This window comes from Sycon ciliatum, chromosome 9, assembly GCF_964019385.1.
Source record: "Sycon ciliatum chromosome 9, ocSycCili1.1, whole genome shotgun sequence".
NCBI classification, from domain to species: Eukaryota; Metazoa; Porifera; class Calcarea; order Leucosolenida; family Sycettidae; genus Sycon; species Sycon ciliatum.
Genome location: NC_088651.1, coordinates 27683790 through 27702283, shown reverse-complemented (window position 1 = coordinate 27702283; position 18494 = coordinate 27683790). Strand labels below are relative to the sequence as shown.

Below are 18494 nucleotides of genomic sequence, written 5' to 3'. Positions count from 1 at the left end.
TGCTGAGAATTATTATAGTATTTCACGATCGTCCAATTTAGCTGAATTTAGGAGTTGGCGCCATGTTCTATCAGCTTCCACAGGTGTCTGCGTTGTCGAAGTAACACAAATCGATGGCTTTGCTAAGTCATGGCCTGGGGAGTGAGTCTGTGTCCATCATCACATGGTAAGAGTAAATTGCATGGCAGGGACGCAGCTCAAAGAAACTGTTTGGTCACACAACAAATAGAGACTTGTCCTGCGCTTCAACATTTACCACAGTTTCAACTTGTCCTCTGTGACTCCATATCGATACAAGTTGTTTGTTGTGTTGAGTAACGAAAAGGATTACTTATCCAAGACACAGCGAACAACGGAACGGGTAGGACGAAAGCCATTTATAGACAGGGTGACAGACGAACTAAAAGACTACATGATGGAACAGAGAGCGAGATCGAGTGAGAGAGAATGCAAGATAAAGGGCCTGGGTAGCTATGGCACATACGGGTGTGCAAGTAGCTACCCAGGCCAATGGAACGAAAGGTGAGTATGATGTACTATGGGTGCATGCAGGCCAGCTTGGGAAAGGTGAGTATGATGTACTATGGGTGCATGCAGGCCAGCTTGGGAAAGGTGAGTATGATGTACTATGGGTGCATGCAGGCCAGCTTGGGAAAGTTTGTAGATTGTACTGGAGGAGGTACTTAACAGTTGTAAACCAGACGCATATGCATCTGCGTGCATGAGTTGTCATTTGCGCGGAATTCTTCGGGTTCACAGCGAGTTTTTCTCGGCAGCTCATACGGTAAGACGGCAAACTACCCGGGCGATCACCAGGATTGTTTTTAAAAATTTTCAAATGCACTGTAAAAGCATTTTCGTTCCTTTTTTGGTTTTCTGCCATATAAGGTGTCAGTGGATGACAGCTTTTACAGGAAGGCAGCAAAATGTTTCAATGATCCAAAAACCAAACAAAAACTTGGAATGACCTTGGAATGACACCAAACAAATGTCCTAGTCAGTGTTCTAGCCAGGTAAAAATAGTAGGGGGAGGGGGAGGGGGGGGGGGGGGACGGGAAACAGTTACCCGGTATCCCATTTTTGCACTTTACAATAGTGCCTTGCCACGCTAAATGCAACGTATGGCGAATCCCCGACTTCACCCCAGACAAATGTGCCTTTATGAACCATCTAATAGTGACGTTCGGCTGCATTTTCGTTGAATTGCATGAAAAACACGAAAATCGGAAAATGAGTAGGGGGCGGCACTTTTTCACAGGGGGGCGCTCAACCAGAGTAGGGGGCGCTGCGCCCCCCCCCCCCCTCCCCCTTTGGCTAGAACCCTGCTGGTGCAATTACAGCACAAATAGAATAGTTACATGTATCACTAAAGCAAACAGGACTTTAGTGTAGAACCACATACATATGCATCTAGCCGGTGTCAAGATACCATTCTCTGAACATATTGCTGTGTTTGAGCTTTCCGGATGCCATCCTTGTTCGCACACAGTTGTTCCATCTTCAGCAATTCCTTCAAATCCTGGCAACTGAGCACTTGGCAGTGGAGGTGGGCATACTGCTGCATCAGTGAAGAATATTAGTGCAATCAAAAAGCAGTGCAATAGTGAATAATAATTCTAGGGTGGATTGTGGCCATGAATAGCCACTGGTATTTTTAGAGTGAGTTCTGATATTGCATTTTGCATTACTATTTTCCCATGATCGCTTAGTGTGTGAAGCTCGGTGTAAAAACACGTTTCCATCCTCTTAATAATGTTTGAACTAGCTCTGCCTCTCGGTATTGAGCACTCTCTTGGACAGCCTGGAACCTCTCTTGGACAGCCTGGAACCTCTCTTGGACAGCCTGGAACCTCTCTTGGACAGCCTGGAACCTCTCTTGGACAGCCTGGAACCTCTCTTGGACAGCCTGGAACCTCTCTTGGACAGCCTGGAACCTCTCTTGGACAGCCTGGAACCTCTCTTGGACAGCCTGGAACCTCTCTTGGACAGCCTGGAACCTCTCTTGGACAGCCTGGAACCTCTCTTGGACAGCCTGGAACCTCTCCGTTTTAATTTGTTTAGTTATCACGCTCTTACTGTACTTCCAACACATACAATGTACTGCAACACATACAATGTACTGCGACACATACAATGTACTGCAACACATACAATGTACTGCAACACATACAATGTACTGCAACACATACAATGTACTGCAACACATACAATGTACTGCAACACATACAATGTACTGCAACACATACAATGTACTGCAAACACATACAATGTACTGCAAACACATACAATGTACTGAGGTGCATGTGCCACATACATGCATCAGCAAAACGTTCCTGTCAAAAAAGATGATTTGCTATGTAAACATGTCCGGGTAGAAGAACACGCGCTTATATGTGCCATAAATGTTTGTCGGTGTCCTAAACAATGGTGTTATTACAATATAAAGTAGCAATGAATAAAACTAATTTGCAGTCAAAACCATGCATGGACTCGGATGGATAGCCAAGGATCAATAAAAAAAAAATAGAAAGGACCAAGGAACTACAATGTCGTTCACAGCTGAGACTTTCAGCTCGTGCTTGTCTTGAGTGTGCTCACCTTCCCCTCCTATGTTATCATATACTTTAGAACCTTCCAAGTAGGAATGCTGTTGGAGTGCGCCGCCAAGATGTGCTAGAGGTGCTAGCCAGTTAGTTGTAGAACGTCAGTACTGCCAGTCAGTGTCGTGCTATGTTATCGCATGAGCTGATTGTTTAGTAACTGGTGGTGTTAGTGGACATTGTGCCTTAACTTGCAGTTCCTTTTTTCTATAAATTGATCCTTGGCTCTCCATCTGAGTCCATTCTTGCACACCTGATGAACCGTCCTTATCTAATGTACAGTACGGATCGGCTATAGCGTTGGTGTTTGATTTTCGTGAAAATATCACTATAGGGGATATATTACTATAGGCGATATGCATACTTAGGTATGGCTGACAAATGCGTGTATGGTGTCATTCGAATCAGTGCAGCGTGCAGAAGCGTGCTGTGCATATGACTGTGCAATACGCGCAGTGCAGAGCTACTTCCTGCGGAAACAAAAACTTTGTGATTTTTTGACATGAGTTTTCATGGAGTTGCTGTGCTCAACAAATGTGTTCTTTTGGAAGAGAAACACTTCAACACATTCAATCGACATAACAATATCTACAGGATCGATTAGTGGGAGTAGAGTCTCAGTCTGGGTCGCCATCGCTCGACTCATCACCGGTGAAACCGTTCCAAGTAGCAGGTCGATCGTGATGTCGTATTTCACGGAGAAGCTTCTCCGCGTCCCTGATCGTCTTCGCTGTTACCTGAATGCCTTCTCCAACATCTCGGCGGAGACCACGGTAGCGCTTCAGTGCTGGTACTAATTACTGCCTCCGATCTTGCTCGAGGATGCCCCGGAACAACAAGCACAGCCCACGCCAAACATTTCGAATTATTTCCTCCGAGGAAAATCATAGTCGTACCAGCGCTTCCTGGCTGCCGCGATCAGATCTCGCCATGTAGATCTACGATGTATAATATTTTATGATCATCACTATGGCCGATGAAAAATGTATGCAATAAGATCATTTTGATAAAGAAATCGTATCATTATAGCCGATATATTACTATAGCCGATTATTACTATAGCCGATCCGATATGTATAGAAAGGGGTGGTTTACGAAAATGAATTTGAGAATACGATCACTATAAGAGGTATATTACTATAGCCGACCACCCTATCGCCGATCCGAACTGTATACAGAAAACGATCCTCGTGTGAAACTGCTGCTTGTTACCGCTGCTTATTGTCCATCAAAATTGTCATAGTCGACGTAGAGTGCTGTTTTACTGAGGCGTCCGGTTTTGCTTGATTCTTTTTCACATAGCTTCCCCTTCATCATCAGTTGAGCTTGAGTAGGTGAATAAATGTCATAACCGGAGGGCTGATCCCCACCACCATGGCTGCTGCATGTTCCCGTTTATTGCACCACATGGATTTTAGCAAATACAAAAATCCAACAATGAGAGGCCAGATTTCCACTGCTACAAACACACCACAATCTCCACAAAGCAGTCTGACAGTGTTGACCATTAAGGTTAGGAACAAATGCAGAGAATCGTTTTCCATTCCCAGGAATGACAATGAATGTGGGTGGGAAATGGTACACAACAGACAACTGAAAACGGTCGATGTTTCCTCGTAGAAAGGGTACATCGTGATCACATACTTTGGATATACTGTGTTAGTTTGGACTATTAAAGGAGAGTTTTAAGAGGTTTGGATCCTGAATTATCCCGTAACACTATGCCCATGTATATCAGGTTACACGCGTGATGCACATGTATATCAGGTTAACCCTGCGGTGCTGGTAGATCGATTTCCACCTCTGCTGTTAATTAAGGACGAGATTTGCGGTTGAGCAAATGTGTTTGGTTTTGCGACATGGTCCGAGACTAATGTCCAACTGTATTCACAGTTTGCATCGAGTGTATTTCACACAATGCTGTCAATGAAACTACAAACGAGAGAGCTTGGAAGCTCAGGGCCCTACGCTATGCTTTTTTGCCTTGATGACCTAGACAAAAAAAAAGCATAGGGATGTTATAAATTCTTTAAAAAATCCTTTTTAAGACATAACCTTGGATTCGAACCCGCACTATCGCGCGCCCTGCATGCATCCCCCCGATACACTTCGCATACATACTAATTCTTCCAAGTTGTTTCACATTGTGATCTTGCATTTGAAAGCCCTATTTGAATATGCATTGTGGCCAGCCGTCTTTGATGGCACGGTACGGTAGGGGATAGGTACGGGACAGGTACGATCGAGGGTAATACGACACCGTCTCCCATACCGTACCGTACCATTAAACACAGCTGGCCACATACAGCTGCCCGCAATATTTAAATAGGGCTTTCAAACGCAAGATAATAACGTGAAGCAACTTGGAAGAATGGGTATGAATGCGAAGTGTACGGGGGAATGCATGTAGGGCGATAGTGCGGGTTCGAATCCCAGGATTTGCCTGAAAAAATTAGGAAAAATTGAAAAATTTATAACATCCTATGCTTTTTTGCCGTCAGATACGGATAGCGCCAGGCGTGACACAAACAAACAAACAAACAAACAAACACACAAATACCAAATTAAAGCTGTGTGGACCCTGGCTAGCGCCAGACGTTACTGAAGTAACGTCTTCTGCATAGCTACGGGAATTAAAATTTCATTATCTTACATGGCTCTGAAGAGGGGTTGAAGGAGTAGATAACGCCATGATTGGATCTGATAGCAAATTGTCCATCATCTATGGAGAGATTGGCCAGTCGACCAAGTGGGTTTTCCGTGAACACCTGTTGAACTTTCCACATTGACTCATAGTTATATCTTAATACGGTCACGTTCCCTGGTGATTTTCCTGCAGCTGGTAGCAATGCTGTGATAGGTTCACCTGTACACAGGGCAGTGCAGAACATTACACTCAGTCACATGACACTGTGGTGAATATTACCTATACATAATTGTACATAGTGATGTAACAGCCAGACCGAGTTAGAACATTACAGATTGCATACAACTGTATCCTGCATTTCATGACCAAAAATCTGTACAAAGTCCATCATGGCGTATGTGTAACAGGTTTAATCAAACTTGAAAAGTAAGAGGCCTGGTTGAGCGTGCCTCGACCAGTTATATGCAAAATGTGATAGTATACATGTGGCAATGGCGCCAATGAAGGTGCTAATAGACAGGCGTAAGACGCACGAGGTGCGAGGGAGTGTAAAGTTATAGAGAACAGGGGAAAACTGTTACATCATCCCCCTCCTATGGAGAGGAAGGAGCTTATAACCCAAATGCTCAAGTGGAATAGAGTACAATAAGCGCAAACACGTGCGAGACGAAAAAAGGCTTCGCACTGAAGTAACACAATAAGACGACTGAAACTCCATGCAAATAAAGTGTAATAAGCTCAACAAATGTGTAAGGTGAAACTAGAAGTTCAACTGCAAAACTCAGCGGGCAGAAGCCAAGGTTTTGTACTTCTGAAGTGGAACAATGTCATTACCAGATTCATCCAACAAATAATGTTCAGGCTCCCAAGTGGCATCAGAGTAGCCTTGCCACTTGACTAGGTACTGAAGCTGATTCTGCCGACGGCGGTGACTGAGAATGTTCTCCACCACATAGCGGGCATGACCATCAAGGTCCGTGATAGGCGGAGGCGTAGGCTGTCTCCTATTAGGAATAGCGTTCTTCTCGTAGGCACGGAGTGCCGACACATTAAATACCGGGTGACAGCGGCTGGTATGAGGCAACTTGAGCTTGTAGGCATTCGGGCCGACCACATGGGTTATAGGAAAGGGGCCAAACCACTTGGGGCGTAATTTATGGGATGGTCGGTCCCGAGCTTCAGGAGTCAGGAGGAAATCCCGGTAGACCATTACCAAATCTCCCACCTTCAGCTTTCCCTCGACCCTTGTCCGATCTGCATAGAAGGCCTGACGAGCTTGAGCTGCCACTAGCGCATCTTGTGAGATCTTGACCGCGTCTTGTCTTGCTTGCAACCAATCAGCTGAATCTCTGCCTCCCTGAATAGGGTTGAGGAAGTCGGGTGGCGCTCTGGGATTTAGACCGTAATTTAAGAAGAACGGTGTGTTTCCTGTAGCGCTGTTGATAGAAAACTCACAGAGAGGTAGGAGCATATCCCAGTTATCTTGTTTATGATTTACAAAAGCCCTCAGCACATCCTCTACTATTCTGTTTACTCGTTCAGTTAGGCCATCTGTCTGAGGGTGATTGGCAGTACTAAATGCTAGTTTCGTTCCTAAGCGATCAAACAATTCCTGAAAAAATGCTGCCGTAAATCTTGGATCACGATCACATACAATACTAGAACTCAAACCATGAAGTCGAAATACATGTTGAATATACAGATCAGCACTTCCTTTAGCGTCAATAGTAGAGGAAGTAGGTGCTAAATGTACACACTTTGTCAAGCGGTCTACAAATACATATATAGCATCATGACCTGTATCGGTCCTAGGCAAACCCATGATAAAATCCATCGAGATATCTGCCCACGGCTGACTGGGCACTGGTAAATTCTGCAAGAGACCAGTTTTTAGCTGGCCGCCTTTAACTCGTTGGCAGACGTCACATGACTTGACAAACGCCTTTACATCCAGTCCCATTCTGGGCCAATAGAAATATCTAGAGAGTCTGAAATAGGTGCGATCTCGACCGGGATGCCCCGCAGTCACACAGTCATGGTATTCTTGAAGCAGGGCGAGTCGGAGTTTGCTACTCTTTGGAATGCATAACCTGTTCTGTGGTGAAGATCTGAGATAAAGATAACCGGGTGTTTCATTTAGAAGGTAACGGTCGTGCAGATTGTCATGGCTTGAATTTTTCAGTCTCCTGATAATGGGAGCAAGATCCTTGTCGCACTTGTAACCGTTGACAATTAACTGCGCTAAGTCTGGATTAATCTCTAGGGTATGCTCTATGGCATTCAACTGAATGTTAGGAGGATAGGATGACCCGCCTATTTCAGAATCACTGAACAGATCTGGACGGCGTGAAAGCGGGTCGGCAATGTTTTTCTTTCCTGGTTTGTGAAAGACCGTAAAGTCATAGTCAGCTAAAAACTCTACCCATCTTGCCTCACGCTTGGTGAGAGTCGGTTTGGTTCGTAAATAGACAACACCCATATTATCAGTCATCAGGTCAAAGTGGCGGAATAGATAGATTCTCCAGCACTTTAATGCAAATACCACAGCCAACGTTTCCCTCTCGGCCGCAGTATAGTTGCGTTCTGCAGCTGACAGTTTCCGACTACAATAGGCTACGGGATGCAAATCCATATCTTCTCCCTGCTGCAGGAGCACACCCGCCACGGCAAAGTCACTTGCGTCAGTTTCTACCATGAAGCTTTTCTCAACATCGGCCAGTTGCAACACTGGCGCCTCGAGTAATGCTGATTTTAGAGACTCGAATGCCTTCTGTCTAGCAGCGCTCCATTCAAAGCGTGAATTTTTTCCGGTGATTTCTTCTAATGGACGAGAGATGGTCGAGTGTCGATCTATGAACCTTCGGAAATAGTTTGCAAAGCCAAGAAACTTCCTCACATCAGTTACTGACGACGGAGTTGGCCATGTTTCCACAGCACTTATCTTCTTGGGATCAGGGGAAATTGATGTGCCGTTGATTTTATGCCCCAAGAAGAGAACTTCTCTCACGCCGAATTCGCATTTAGACTGTTTGCAATACAGCTCACTATTTCTAAGTGTTTCTAGAACTGTTTGAAGATGATGCTGATGATCTTCCCAGGTCTTGCTGAAAACTAGAATGTCATCCAAGAATACTACAACGAATTTTCGGAGATGCGGTTGCAGAATAGAGTTCATGAGAGACTGAAAGGTGGCCGGGGCATTAGTCAGCCCGAATCCCATGACTCTAAATTGGAAGTGGCCGAACGGCGTATTAATGGCCGTCTTAGAAACATCCGAGTCTTGAATTCTGATTTGATTGTAGCCTGACCGCAAGTCCAACTTGGAGAAATATGCACTGCCCTGGATCGTGTCGAATAAGTCATCAATATTAGGAAGACAAGCTTTGTTTTTGATCGTAATTCTATTCAATTCTCGCCAATCGCACACCATTCTCAGAGTACCATCCGACTTTTTCACAAAAAACACAGGTGCACCGTATGGCGACTTACTTGGCTCAATGAATCCCTTCTCAAGTAATTCTGATAGCTGTGACTGGAGCTCGTCCATCTCTGGTTTCGGCAGGCGGTAGGCGGGTCGAGACGGTGGTCTGGCTCCATCTTCTATCTGGATTTCATGGTCGACTGGTCTCTTCGGTGGAAGCTCATTCGGCAGCTCGTCTGGAAATAAATCCTGGTACCTCTTGAGCAGGTTCTGGATGTCTTGTTGCTCTGATTCCTGGAGTTGTGGCCCGGAACGATTCTCCTCGTTTGCAGCAGTGACCCATGCAAGAAACCCCTCGGCTCCACTCCTCAGGGCATGACGAGCTTGTCGGCCACTGATAAACATGCTTTCCACAGATGGCCGGTCGGCTGTCGGCGGGTTAGCTGAAGGCAATTTGGCAACAAAGGGCTCACCGTCCAACTGAACTTCGTTCGTACGGAAGTTGATGCTGGGGTTGTTCCTTGTAAGCCACGGCTTGCCAAGAATAGCGTCGTAGCGAGTCAGGGGATACACAGTAAAGTGCTGTTCCTCACTGAAGCCCCCGACTGTCACCCTTAGCGTGCGTGTGGAAATCTGCGGGACCTCGCTGGTCGAGCCGTCCGCCAATGTTACGCTCAGCACTGCTGAGCTTGCATCCGTGTCAAGATGATGCTTTCGAACAAAACTGTCTGCAATGAAGTCATGCGTCGAACCGGAATCTATCAGCATCACTGCACGGCGACCGCCGATCTTTCCCTGTATGCGCAGTAGGTCGTGTTCAGGTTCATTGCCGACGCTGACGTTGCTGACATGACACCTTTCTGCAACGGGACAATTTCCTACAGCTATGGGTGTCTCCGGCTCCGTAGGTTCCTGGAGAGCAACGTCTTCAACCTCCAGAGCTCCGAACCGGTTAGCGACTGGTACCGGCGTGGGCGCTTGGGTCGTCGCCAGTAAGCGCACCCCCTTTCTTACTGGCGACCAGCGTTTGGGTAGCGCTGTCCACCCTCAGTACAGTCTTTAGCGAGGTGGCCTGGCTTCCTGCAAGCAAAGCAGTGTCCCATTGCTCGCAGTTGGACACGCTCTTGGTCCGTCAGCTTGCGGAGGCCCTGACCACGGAAGCTGGGCACGGAACGCGACTCTCTACTGGCTGGTGGCCCCGACGCCGGTGGCCCTGACGACTGCTCCACGGTGTTTGCTGCCATGACAGCTTGCTCCAGGGTACGTGGATGCTCACGCATGACCTGTCGCTGGATGTGCGGCACTAGACCCCTGACGAACAGCAGCGCTCTGGTGTGGTGGTCGATTTCCGGCACTTGCAGGCTGAGGCGAGTGAAAGCAGCAATGTATGCGTCCAGCGACCCGCGCTGCGCTGCGGAAATTAGTCCCATACGCGATGTTTCCTCGTTGTGCCGTGGTCCGTACACATCGCCAAGTGCCGCTTTCAGAGCAGGCCAGTCGGAAAACACTTGGTTAGCTTCCAATGCCGCTATCAACCAAAGACGAGCGTTTCCAGTCAAAAATCCTGCCGCGTAGTCGACCCTCTGTGCCGCATTTGGGAGTGCCAACGACCGTAGGGCCATGTCCATTGCAAACGTCCATTCTTTGAATGTAGCGGAATCTCCTCCAAACACAGGCGGCTCTTTCGTAAGGCGGGGTGTTGGCTCCCACGGTTCCGAGTTCGGATGTATCGTTCGGTGTCCTTGGCTAACGCGCTGAGCGGTCTTGATATCGTTTATCAGCCGAACGACGAGTACGAGGAGCGTAAGCAGAGCGACCAGAACACCTGCCAAAAGCAGAGTAGTAACCATCCTCTGCTACCAGTGTAACAGGTTTAATCAAACTTGAAAAGTAAGAGGCCTGGTTGAGCGTGCCTCGACCAGTTATATGCAAAATGTGATAGTATACATGTGGCAATGGCGCCAATGAAGGTGCTAATAGACAGGCGTAAGACGCACGAGGTGCGAGGGAGTGTAAAGTTATAGAGAACAGGGGAAAACTGTTACAGTATGGTAAAGGATGGGTATGAACAGATACCATAACTGGGGAGCGGGTAGTGAACTGCATGCCATTTACTGGCATTTAGGTAAGGGGTTATTTTCCAGTCTCCCGGTCTGTCCTCCCCCCCTCATTACCATGGATACGGTAGTCTTGGCGACAGGATGAATCTGGTTCACCAACCAGAGGCAATTTTTTCTGAAATTTCAATTACTGCATTCATGTCGTCCCTGCAGCAGCGCTGCAGGCAGACTCTGAACTGTATTTTCCAAATTGGAGATGTCCATACGCATCAGCCATTGCTACTGACATCACTACCAGTATGTTCATACACCATTGTGCTCCTACTGGAATTCATTAGAGACAGTTTGCAAACAAATAGCCCTTTTTATGTCTGACATTCTTGGCTAAGCGGGCAGGCATAGTGGGATGGTCTGAGATCATGATTGAGATGTGCGTGTGTCAGACTGGACCATATCACTTACATCTGTGTGCCGATGTCCTCATATAACCGGGTTTGCACACACACCGGTCTTCACCAGGTACAACTACCAAGTTGTCGATGTCGTTGCAGTACCCTGTACCAATGCACACAGAAACACATTACAGAGAACTATTTCAGAGGCCGGGGGATCATCGAGTGCCATAAAAAACAGCTGCCACCATTGAGAAAGCTCAGAGTCTTGTATAAATGCTTACATAAGAGGCCGGCTTTCAGGCAAAGAAGCAGAAGGCAGAGAGACAGACAGCCCAGCTAACAGAGTAACGGGCAGACCAGTGAATATACAGATACATGCATGAGAGGAAGGCTAGAACACAAAGAAGGGAAAGGAGATAAACAGTACAGCGTCGTGGAGATACAGTCTGACAAGGAGAGAGATAGAGAGATAGTTTGTGTGTGTGCCTACGTGAGGTGATGCGAAAGACAGAGGGACAGACAGAGAAAATGGTGGACGGACAGACAGATAGACAGAAAGAGAGAGATGGATAGATAGATAGATAGATAGAGATAGATTGATAGATAGAGAGAGAGAGCGAGAGAGAGAGAGAGAGAGTAAAAGAGAGAGAGAGAACACGAGAGAGAAAGAGGGTGATAGACAGAGACAGTGACAGGCTGGTAAGTAGAAAGACAGACAGACAGGCAGGCAGCCTGGGAGACAGAGAGATCATGTTAGGGTGTGGGGAGTACAGTCCATGCGAAATTGATGGCATACAGATATCATCCGCAGTGCCTGTGGTTTGGCATTCCAGCTCAAAGCACCATTGGAAGAGCAGCGCGCTGCATGAGCCACTTACCCCCCCCCCCCCCCCGTTAGTTAGTTTTTTATATTCGATAGGAGTCAATATACCATTAAGAGTCAATGATGCAGACGGACAGACTGTTTCGGCCAATGAGGCCTCATCAGTGCAACTCCGAGCTTAAAATAGGATTGAACTGTCAGCCATGGCTACGAGAACCACAGACATTAGTCAATAGTTGTCCTCGTGTCGTGTGGTCGTTCGTTCCTGACACTTAAGAGAATCAGAGGATTCACAACACAACTACACTCATTCACATGCCCTTGTTTAATCAGATAGGACATCTCACAAGAACATGTATGTGGGATTCTACAGCAGACAATATTGAGACACTGATCTCTCTTCAACTGAACACTCGATCACTGAAACACAACCATAACGAGAGAGCTTGGAAGCTCAGGGCCCTACGCTATGCTTTTTGCCTAGCTCACCATGCATGTCATTAGAACTCATGGAAATGCTTTTTTTCCATTGATTGGCTACATCATTGTATTGCAAAAAAGTTTCAATCAGTTTGAATATGAGTTGGGCTAAAGTAATTGCAGAATTTATTGCGGATTGTTATTTTCTCTCACTTCATCTACTTTTGGTTTGCTCCTTCTTTTCCTTTTTATCTCCTTATAATCAGATTTTCTGGCCTCTTTGTAGTAATACATTGACCTGTTAAGCCAATGAAGTAAAATAGATTCCATACAATACGATACAATACAATAATGTCCTTGCCTTGATAATGAGCTTGTGCACGTTATCAGCAATGTCTACTGATCTTCAGCAACTTGGGTCTCCTATAATACGCATCCTGTCTATGCTTTTGTAATGCTAACATAATGCTTGGGATAGCCCCCTTTACTGATATTCAGAAACGTGGCCCGACTAGCACTCACAATAAGACTGTTGTAAAGTTCTTCGTTCCCAAGCGGTCGCTGGTTTCTCCCACAATTTCATCGCACTATTGTACGACATGCTATACGACATCCTTATACCGTACAACACCGTACTGATGTCTGGCGCTGTCGCCTTCATCTCTGGTGGGGGTGTAATCTAATGACTTTGTACATGCGTTATGATGGAGCAATCCCTTTGTCTGGGTTCGTGAAAAGGGCCATGCGTGCAAGTCAGCTCGTGTGAAGTGCATAGTTTTGTATTTAGTTGGTATGTGGCAGCTTATCGGACAGAGAGACTCCCCCCCCCGAGCTTGTGTATGAAAATAGTGTTTTACTTCGACCATGACGGCTACAATGTCCAACCATACACAACGAACTGATCGGCTATATCATTGTATTGCAAAAAGTTTCCATCTGTTTGAATAACATGCATGGTGAGCTAGGCAAAAAAGCATAGCGTAGGGCCCTGAGTGAAAGAAATAAACTTTCTCTTTGCATTCGAGGGTAATACGACACCGTCTACCACCTTGATGACCTAGGCAAAAAAGCTTAATGATAGCTTGCATGCCGTCCTACCGGTAGGACCACGGGTCCTACCGGTAGGACCGAAGAAATCGCGCTGCAAAAGTTATTTTGGTTGAGAAATTTCTTGAAAAAATTGTTGAGATGAGGTCTTTGTCAGGCAAAGTAGTGGCGCAAAATGCAAGGCTATGTCCAGTGCATTGCGTATGCGCAATTTTAGGATGTTATACATTTTTCATTTCTCCTATTTTTTTAACACATAACCTAGAATTCGAACCCGCACTATCGCCCTGCATGCATTCCCCCGATACACTTCGCATACATACTCATTCTTTCAAGTTGCTTCACGTTATGATCTTGCATTTGAAAGCCCTATTTGAACATTGTGGCCAGCTCTCTTTGATGGTACGGTACGGGACAGGTACGGGATAGCGCCAGGCATGCCGACGGCACAAACACGGAATTAAAGCTGTGTGGACCCTGGCTAGTGGCAGACGTTACTGAAGTAACGTCTTTTGCATAGCTACGGGAATAATATTATTGCAATGTTCTGCGTATTGTGATACTCTACAACTACTAAGATTGCTCAGTCTGTCATTTTATGAAATCCTGAGCAGAATGGGTGGCACACATTCTAGAGTATGACTTGATGGTCACAGAGCAGGAAACTTACAGGTTTCACAGATTGTTGGTCGTGCACCTGTGCAGGCGTCTTGAAGTATCGTGTTGCTAGATGGTAGGTAGGTCGTGCAATCAGACCCATTAAATTCATTGGTGTATACAGGTATGTAGGTGACGTTGTTGTCACGCAAGACTTGCGATGTGTTCAGCAGTTTTGAGGCACAGCTGAGCTGCTCCATGTCTGTAGACAAAGGCCGACCACCATATTGCTCGTAGCACGTCCGGTTTGCACCATCAGCTGAGAATGAGATGCTGTGGTATGTATACCTGTGTTTGCCGCACACTATAGAAATTGTTTGTGTATCTACAACACCAGACAAGAGACAGACGTACAATTATGCCATCTCAGTACCATACGTTATGCAGAATTATGATTTCTGCCAAGAGATTTGTCAACACTTGTTCATACCTGAAACACTTTAACCTGTAATACATAGATCACATAAAGAGGGGAGGCCAAGTCAAGACGAACTGGAACAAACCGAAAGTCAATATCCTACTAAACTCCTTGTTCCACTTGACTTCCCCTCTTTATGTACTTTACATACCTTTGAGAATCCAAGTTGAGTGGTCTGTGGTCTTGCGTGGTCGAGTTGTTGTCAGACTGGTGTATCCAATGTTCTTACTAGTCTGGTCATCATCATCCGGTGACGTTTGACATTCTTTGTTGCCGAGGGACATAGCTCGTGCACATCTTCCTTGCACATCCCTTCCCCTCATTGGGACTTTCTGCTAACTGTTTGCGCTTCGTAGAAGTGTTGGAGCTAGGTGCCGGGTCGTTAAATGTCTCAGCATACAAGTCAGTTTTGTCACTTGGGTGCCTTGTTGTCGCACTGTCTGACTGTATAAGATCTTGTGTGTGTAATACTTTGGTGGATGTTTAGTCATAACTCGAAACTTATTGGTCCTTTCACTTTACTTTTAAAATATTGGCTCAATATCCGCGTTTTAGCTTAGTTTTAGCTTAGTTTTAGCTTAGTTTTAGCTTAGTTTTAGCTTAGTTTTAGCTTAGTTTTAGCTTAGTTTTAGCTTAGTTTTAGCTTAGTTTTAGCTTAGTTTTAGCTTAGTTTTAGCTTAGTTTTAGCTTAGTTTTAGCTTAGTTTTAGCTTAGTTTTCCATAGTGTCTTTTACAGTAGGTCATGTCGGCCCGCCTCTGCAACATGACATCTGAGCAGCCTGGTCTTATACCCTCTGCAACATGACATCTGAGCAGCCTGGTCTTATACCCTCTGCAACATGACATCTGAGCAGCCTGGTCTTATACCCTCTGCAACATGACATCTGAGCAGCCTGGTCTTATACCCTCTGCAACATGACATCTGAGCAGCCTGGTCTTATACCCCCTGCAACATGACATCTGAGCAGCCTGGTCTTATACCCTCTGCAACATGACATCTGAGCAGCCTGGTCTTATACCCCCTGCAACATGACATCTGAGCAGCCTGGTCTTATACCCTCTGCAACATGACATCTGAGCAGCCTGGTCTTATACCCTCTGCAACATGACATCTGAGCAGCCTGGTCTTATACCCTCTGCAACATGACGTCTGAGCAGGCTGGTCTTATACCCTCTCCAACATGACATCTGAGCAGCCTGGTCTTATACCCTCTGCAACATGACATCTGAGCAGCCTGGTCTTATACCCTCTGCAACATGACATCTGAGCAGCCTGGTCTTATACCCTCTGCAACATGACATCTGAGCAGCCTGGTCTTATACCCTCTGCAACATGACATCTGAGCAGCCTGGTCTTATACCCTCTGCAACATGACATCTGAGCAGCCTGGTCTTATACCCTCTGCAACATGACATCTGAGCAGCCTGGTCTTATACCCTCTGCAACATGACATCTGAGCACCCTGGTCTCATACCCTCTTCAACATGACATCTGAGCAGCCTGGTCTTATACCCTCTGCAACATGACATCTGAGCAGCCTGGTCTTGTACCCTCTGCAACATGACATCTGAGCAGCCTGGTCTTATACCCTCTGCAACATGACATCTGAACAGCCTGGTCTTATACCCTCTGCAACATGACATCTGAGCAGCCTGGTCTTATACCCTCTGCAACATGACATCTGAGCAGCCTGGTCTTATATCCTCTGCAACATGACATCTGAGCAGCCTGGTCTTATACCCTCTGCAACATGACATCTGAGCAGCCTGGTCTATACCCTCTGCAACATGACATCTGAGCAGCCTGGTCTTATACCCTCTGCAACATGACATCTGAGCAGCCTGGTCTTATACCCTCTGCAACATGACGTCAGAGCAGCCTGGTCTTATACCCTCTACACAGGCGCCAAAGACAGTGCAGCCGCATGTACACAGGAGCCAAAGACAGTGCAGCCGCATGTACACAGGAGCCAAAGACAGTGCAGCCGCATGTACACAGGTGCCAAAGACAGCGCAGCCGCATGTACACAGGTGCCAAAGAAAGCGCAGCCGCATGTACACAGGTGCCAAAGACAGTGCAGCCGCATGTACACAGGTGCCAAAGACAGCGCAGCCGCATGTACACAGGTGCCAAAGACAGTGCAGCCGCATGTACACAGGTGCCAAAGACAGCGCAGCCGCATGTACACAGGTGCCAAAGACAGCGCAGCCGCATGTACACAGGTTCCAAAGACAGCGCAGCCGCATGTACACAGGTGCCAAAGACAGTGCAGCCGCATGTACACAGGTGCCAAAGACAGTGCAGCCGCATGTACACAGGTGCCAAAGACAGTGCAGCCGCATGTACGCAGGAGCCAAAGACAGTGCAGCCGCATGTACGCAGGAGCCAAAGACAGTGCAGCCGCATGTACGCAGGAGCCAAGGACAGTGCAGCCGCATGTACGCAGGAGCCAAAGACAGTGCAGCCGCATGTACACAGGAGCCAAAAACAGTGCAGCCGCATGTACACAGGAGCCAAAGACAGTGCAGCCGCATGTACGCAGGTGCCAAAGACAGCGAAGCAGCGTGTACCACGGTTCAGCAGCATGTACAGCAAAGAGACACAAATGCAACAGCATGTACGGCAAAGAGCTACACGCGCAGCGGAATGTACAACGAAGTGATACAAGCGCAGTGCAGCCATATCTCCAACACTAGGGTAGTAAGGATGTTTTTATGAGTATGAAAGTAACGTTAGATAGATATGAAACAAAGTCACAATCAAGTGACATCTGCAACCTTGAGTCCTTACATTTCTGGAGACAAATTTAGTTACATAACATTGAACCTTCCTGCATATCTCTGTCTTTGAGTCCCAGAAAACCGAAGAAACTGAATGTTCTTAACTACCGTCATGTATGTGTTTTCATCTCTAGTTTTCCACAAATCCAGCATCGCCTATGGGGCTGTTCACCACCAGTTCTCACTGCCATGACCTGTCTCCCCAAATTCAAACATTCCCTCTTCCAGTACTTCTGCCCATACACTCACTACACTAATGGCATACCAACACCTGCAGCATCATGACTTTCGCAATCACTGTATCTGCTTCTTTTCTTTGTTTCCTTTCTTTGTAACCTAGTCTCTTCTCTAAACACATGACATTTCTTTCAGTACAGGGGCGTCGGACACGGTATGGTCACTACGGTATTGACCGTACCACCTTTTGCCCCAGGTACCCCGTGAATTAATAAAATACTCTGATCTGTCTGATCTGTGATCTAAATTTCCAAAATGTTCAGCTCAGCCACCACTCCCCCACGAGTTAATTGTACTTCAGATTACTGACCGTACCTTTGACTAAAATACTAAAATACTAAAATACTAAAATACCTTCCGACGCCCCTGGAAGAGGTTGGTGTGACTTCGGGGATACTTGGGGAATTGTGTGTTGCTCCCGACGTGGAAGCTCGCGCTTTTCCTGCCGACTTGAATTCTCATTTGACTGACTCACGACTGCCATCCAGAGCACATGATAAGTCCATCGAACCTTTGACTCAGCAAACCTCCTAGAAAGCACCACTCCCTGCTCAATACACAGATTTTCGGCGAATTCACCCCTCATCAGTTGAGCTTGAGTAGGCTGAGGAAGATTGTGCCTGAAGAGCACCACTTATATAGTGCTCTGCAGGCACAAACATCACCAGGGATACAAACTTACAGAGACCCTCCGTTTCCAGCGCGATAAACACCTCGTGAACACCAGATAGCAGCGTGAGTCAGTGTCGCTATTGGAGGTGCCGAACAAACACTGAGGACCTTTGGCCATTCACAATGTTGTTGCCTTCAAACCATCTAATTTGCAAGCCCGCGCCGGGGACAACAAAGTTGTGTTTGTCGCGCTGGAAACGTAGGGAGCAACACCCAATTCACTTAATTATTATAAAAATAATATTATATCATATTCCCCTCCTAATGTTATTTCTATAACTTAGAACCTTCCAAGTTGTAAGACTGTTGGAGTGCG

At 46.5% G+C, this 18494-nt stretch overlaps 1 protein-coding gene across 1 annotated transcript in view; it reads right to left on the bottom strand.

The window, feature by feature from the left end:
• LOC135824966 (uncharacterized) overlaps window positions 1-14339 on the bottom strand; it is a 76110-nt gene extending 61771 nt beyond the window's left edge. The window contains exons 1-4 of the mRNA XM_065337704.1: window positions 14084-14339; window positions 11191-11283; window positions 5254-5466; window positions 1403-1558 (exon numbers count right to left, since the gene is read on the bottom strand). Of these exons, the coding sequence (XP_065193776.1) occupies window positions 1403-1558; window positions 5254-5466; window positions 11191-11283; window positions 14084-14270 (649 nt within the window). The 5' untranslated portion in view covers window positions 14271-14339. The remainder of the gene's footprint in view (window positions 1-1402; window positions 1559-5253; window positions 5467-11190; window positions 11284-14083) is intronic.
• Window positions 14340-18494: the final 4155 nt, after the last annotated feature.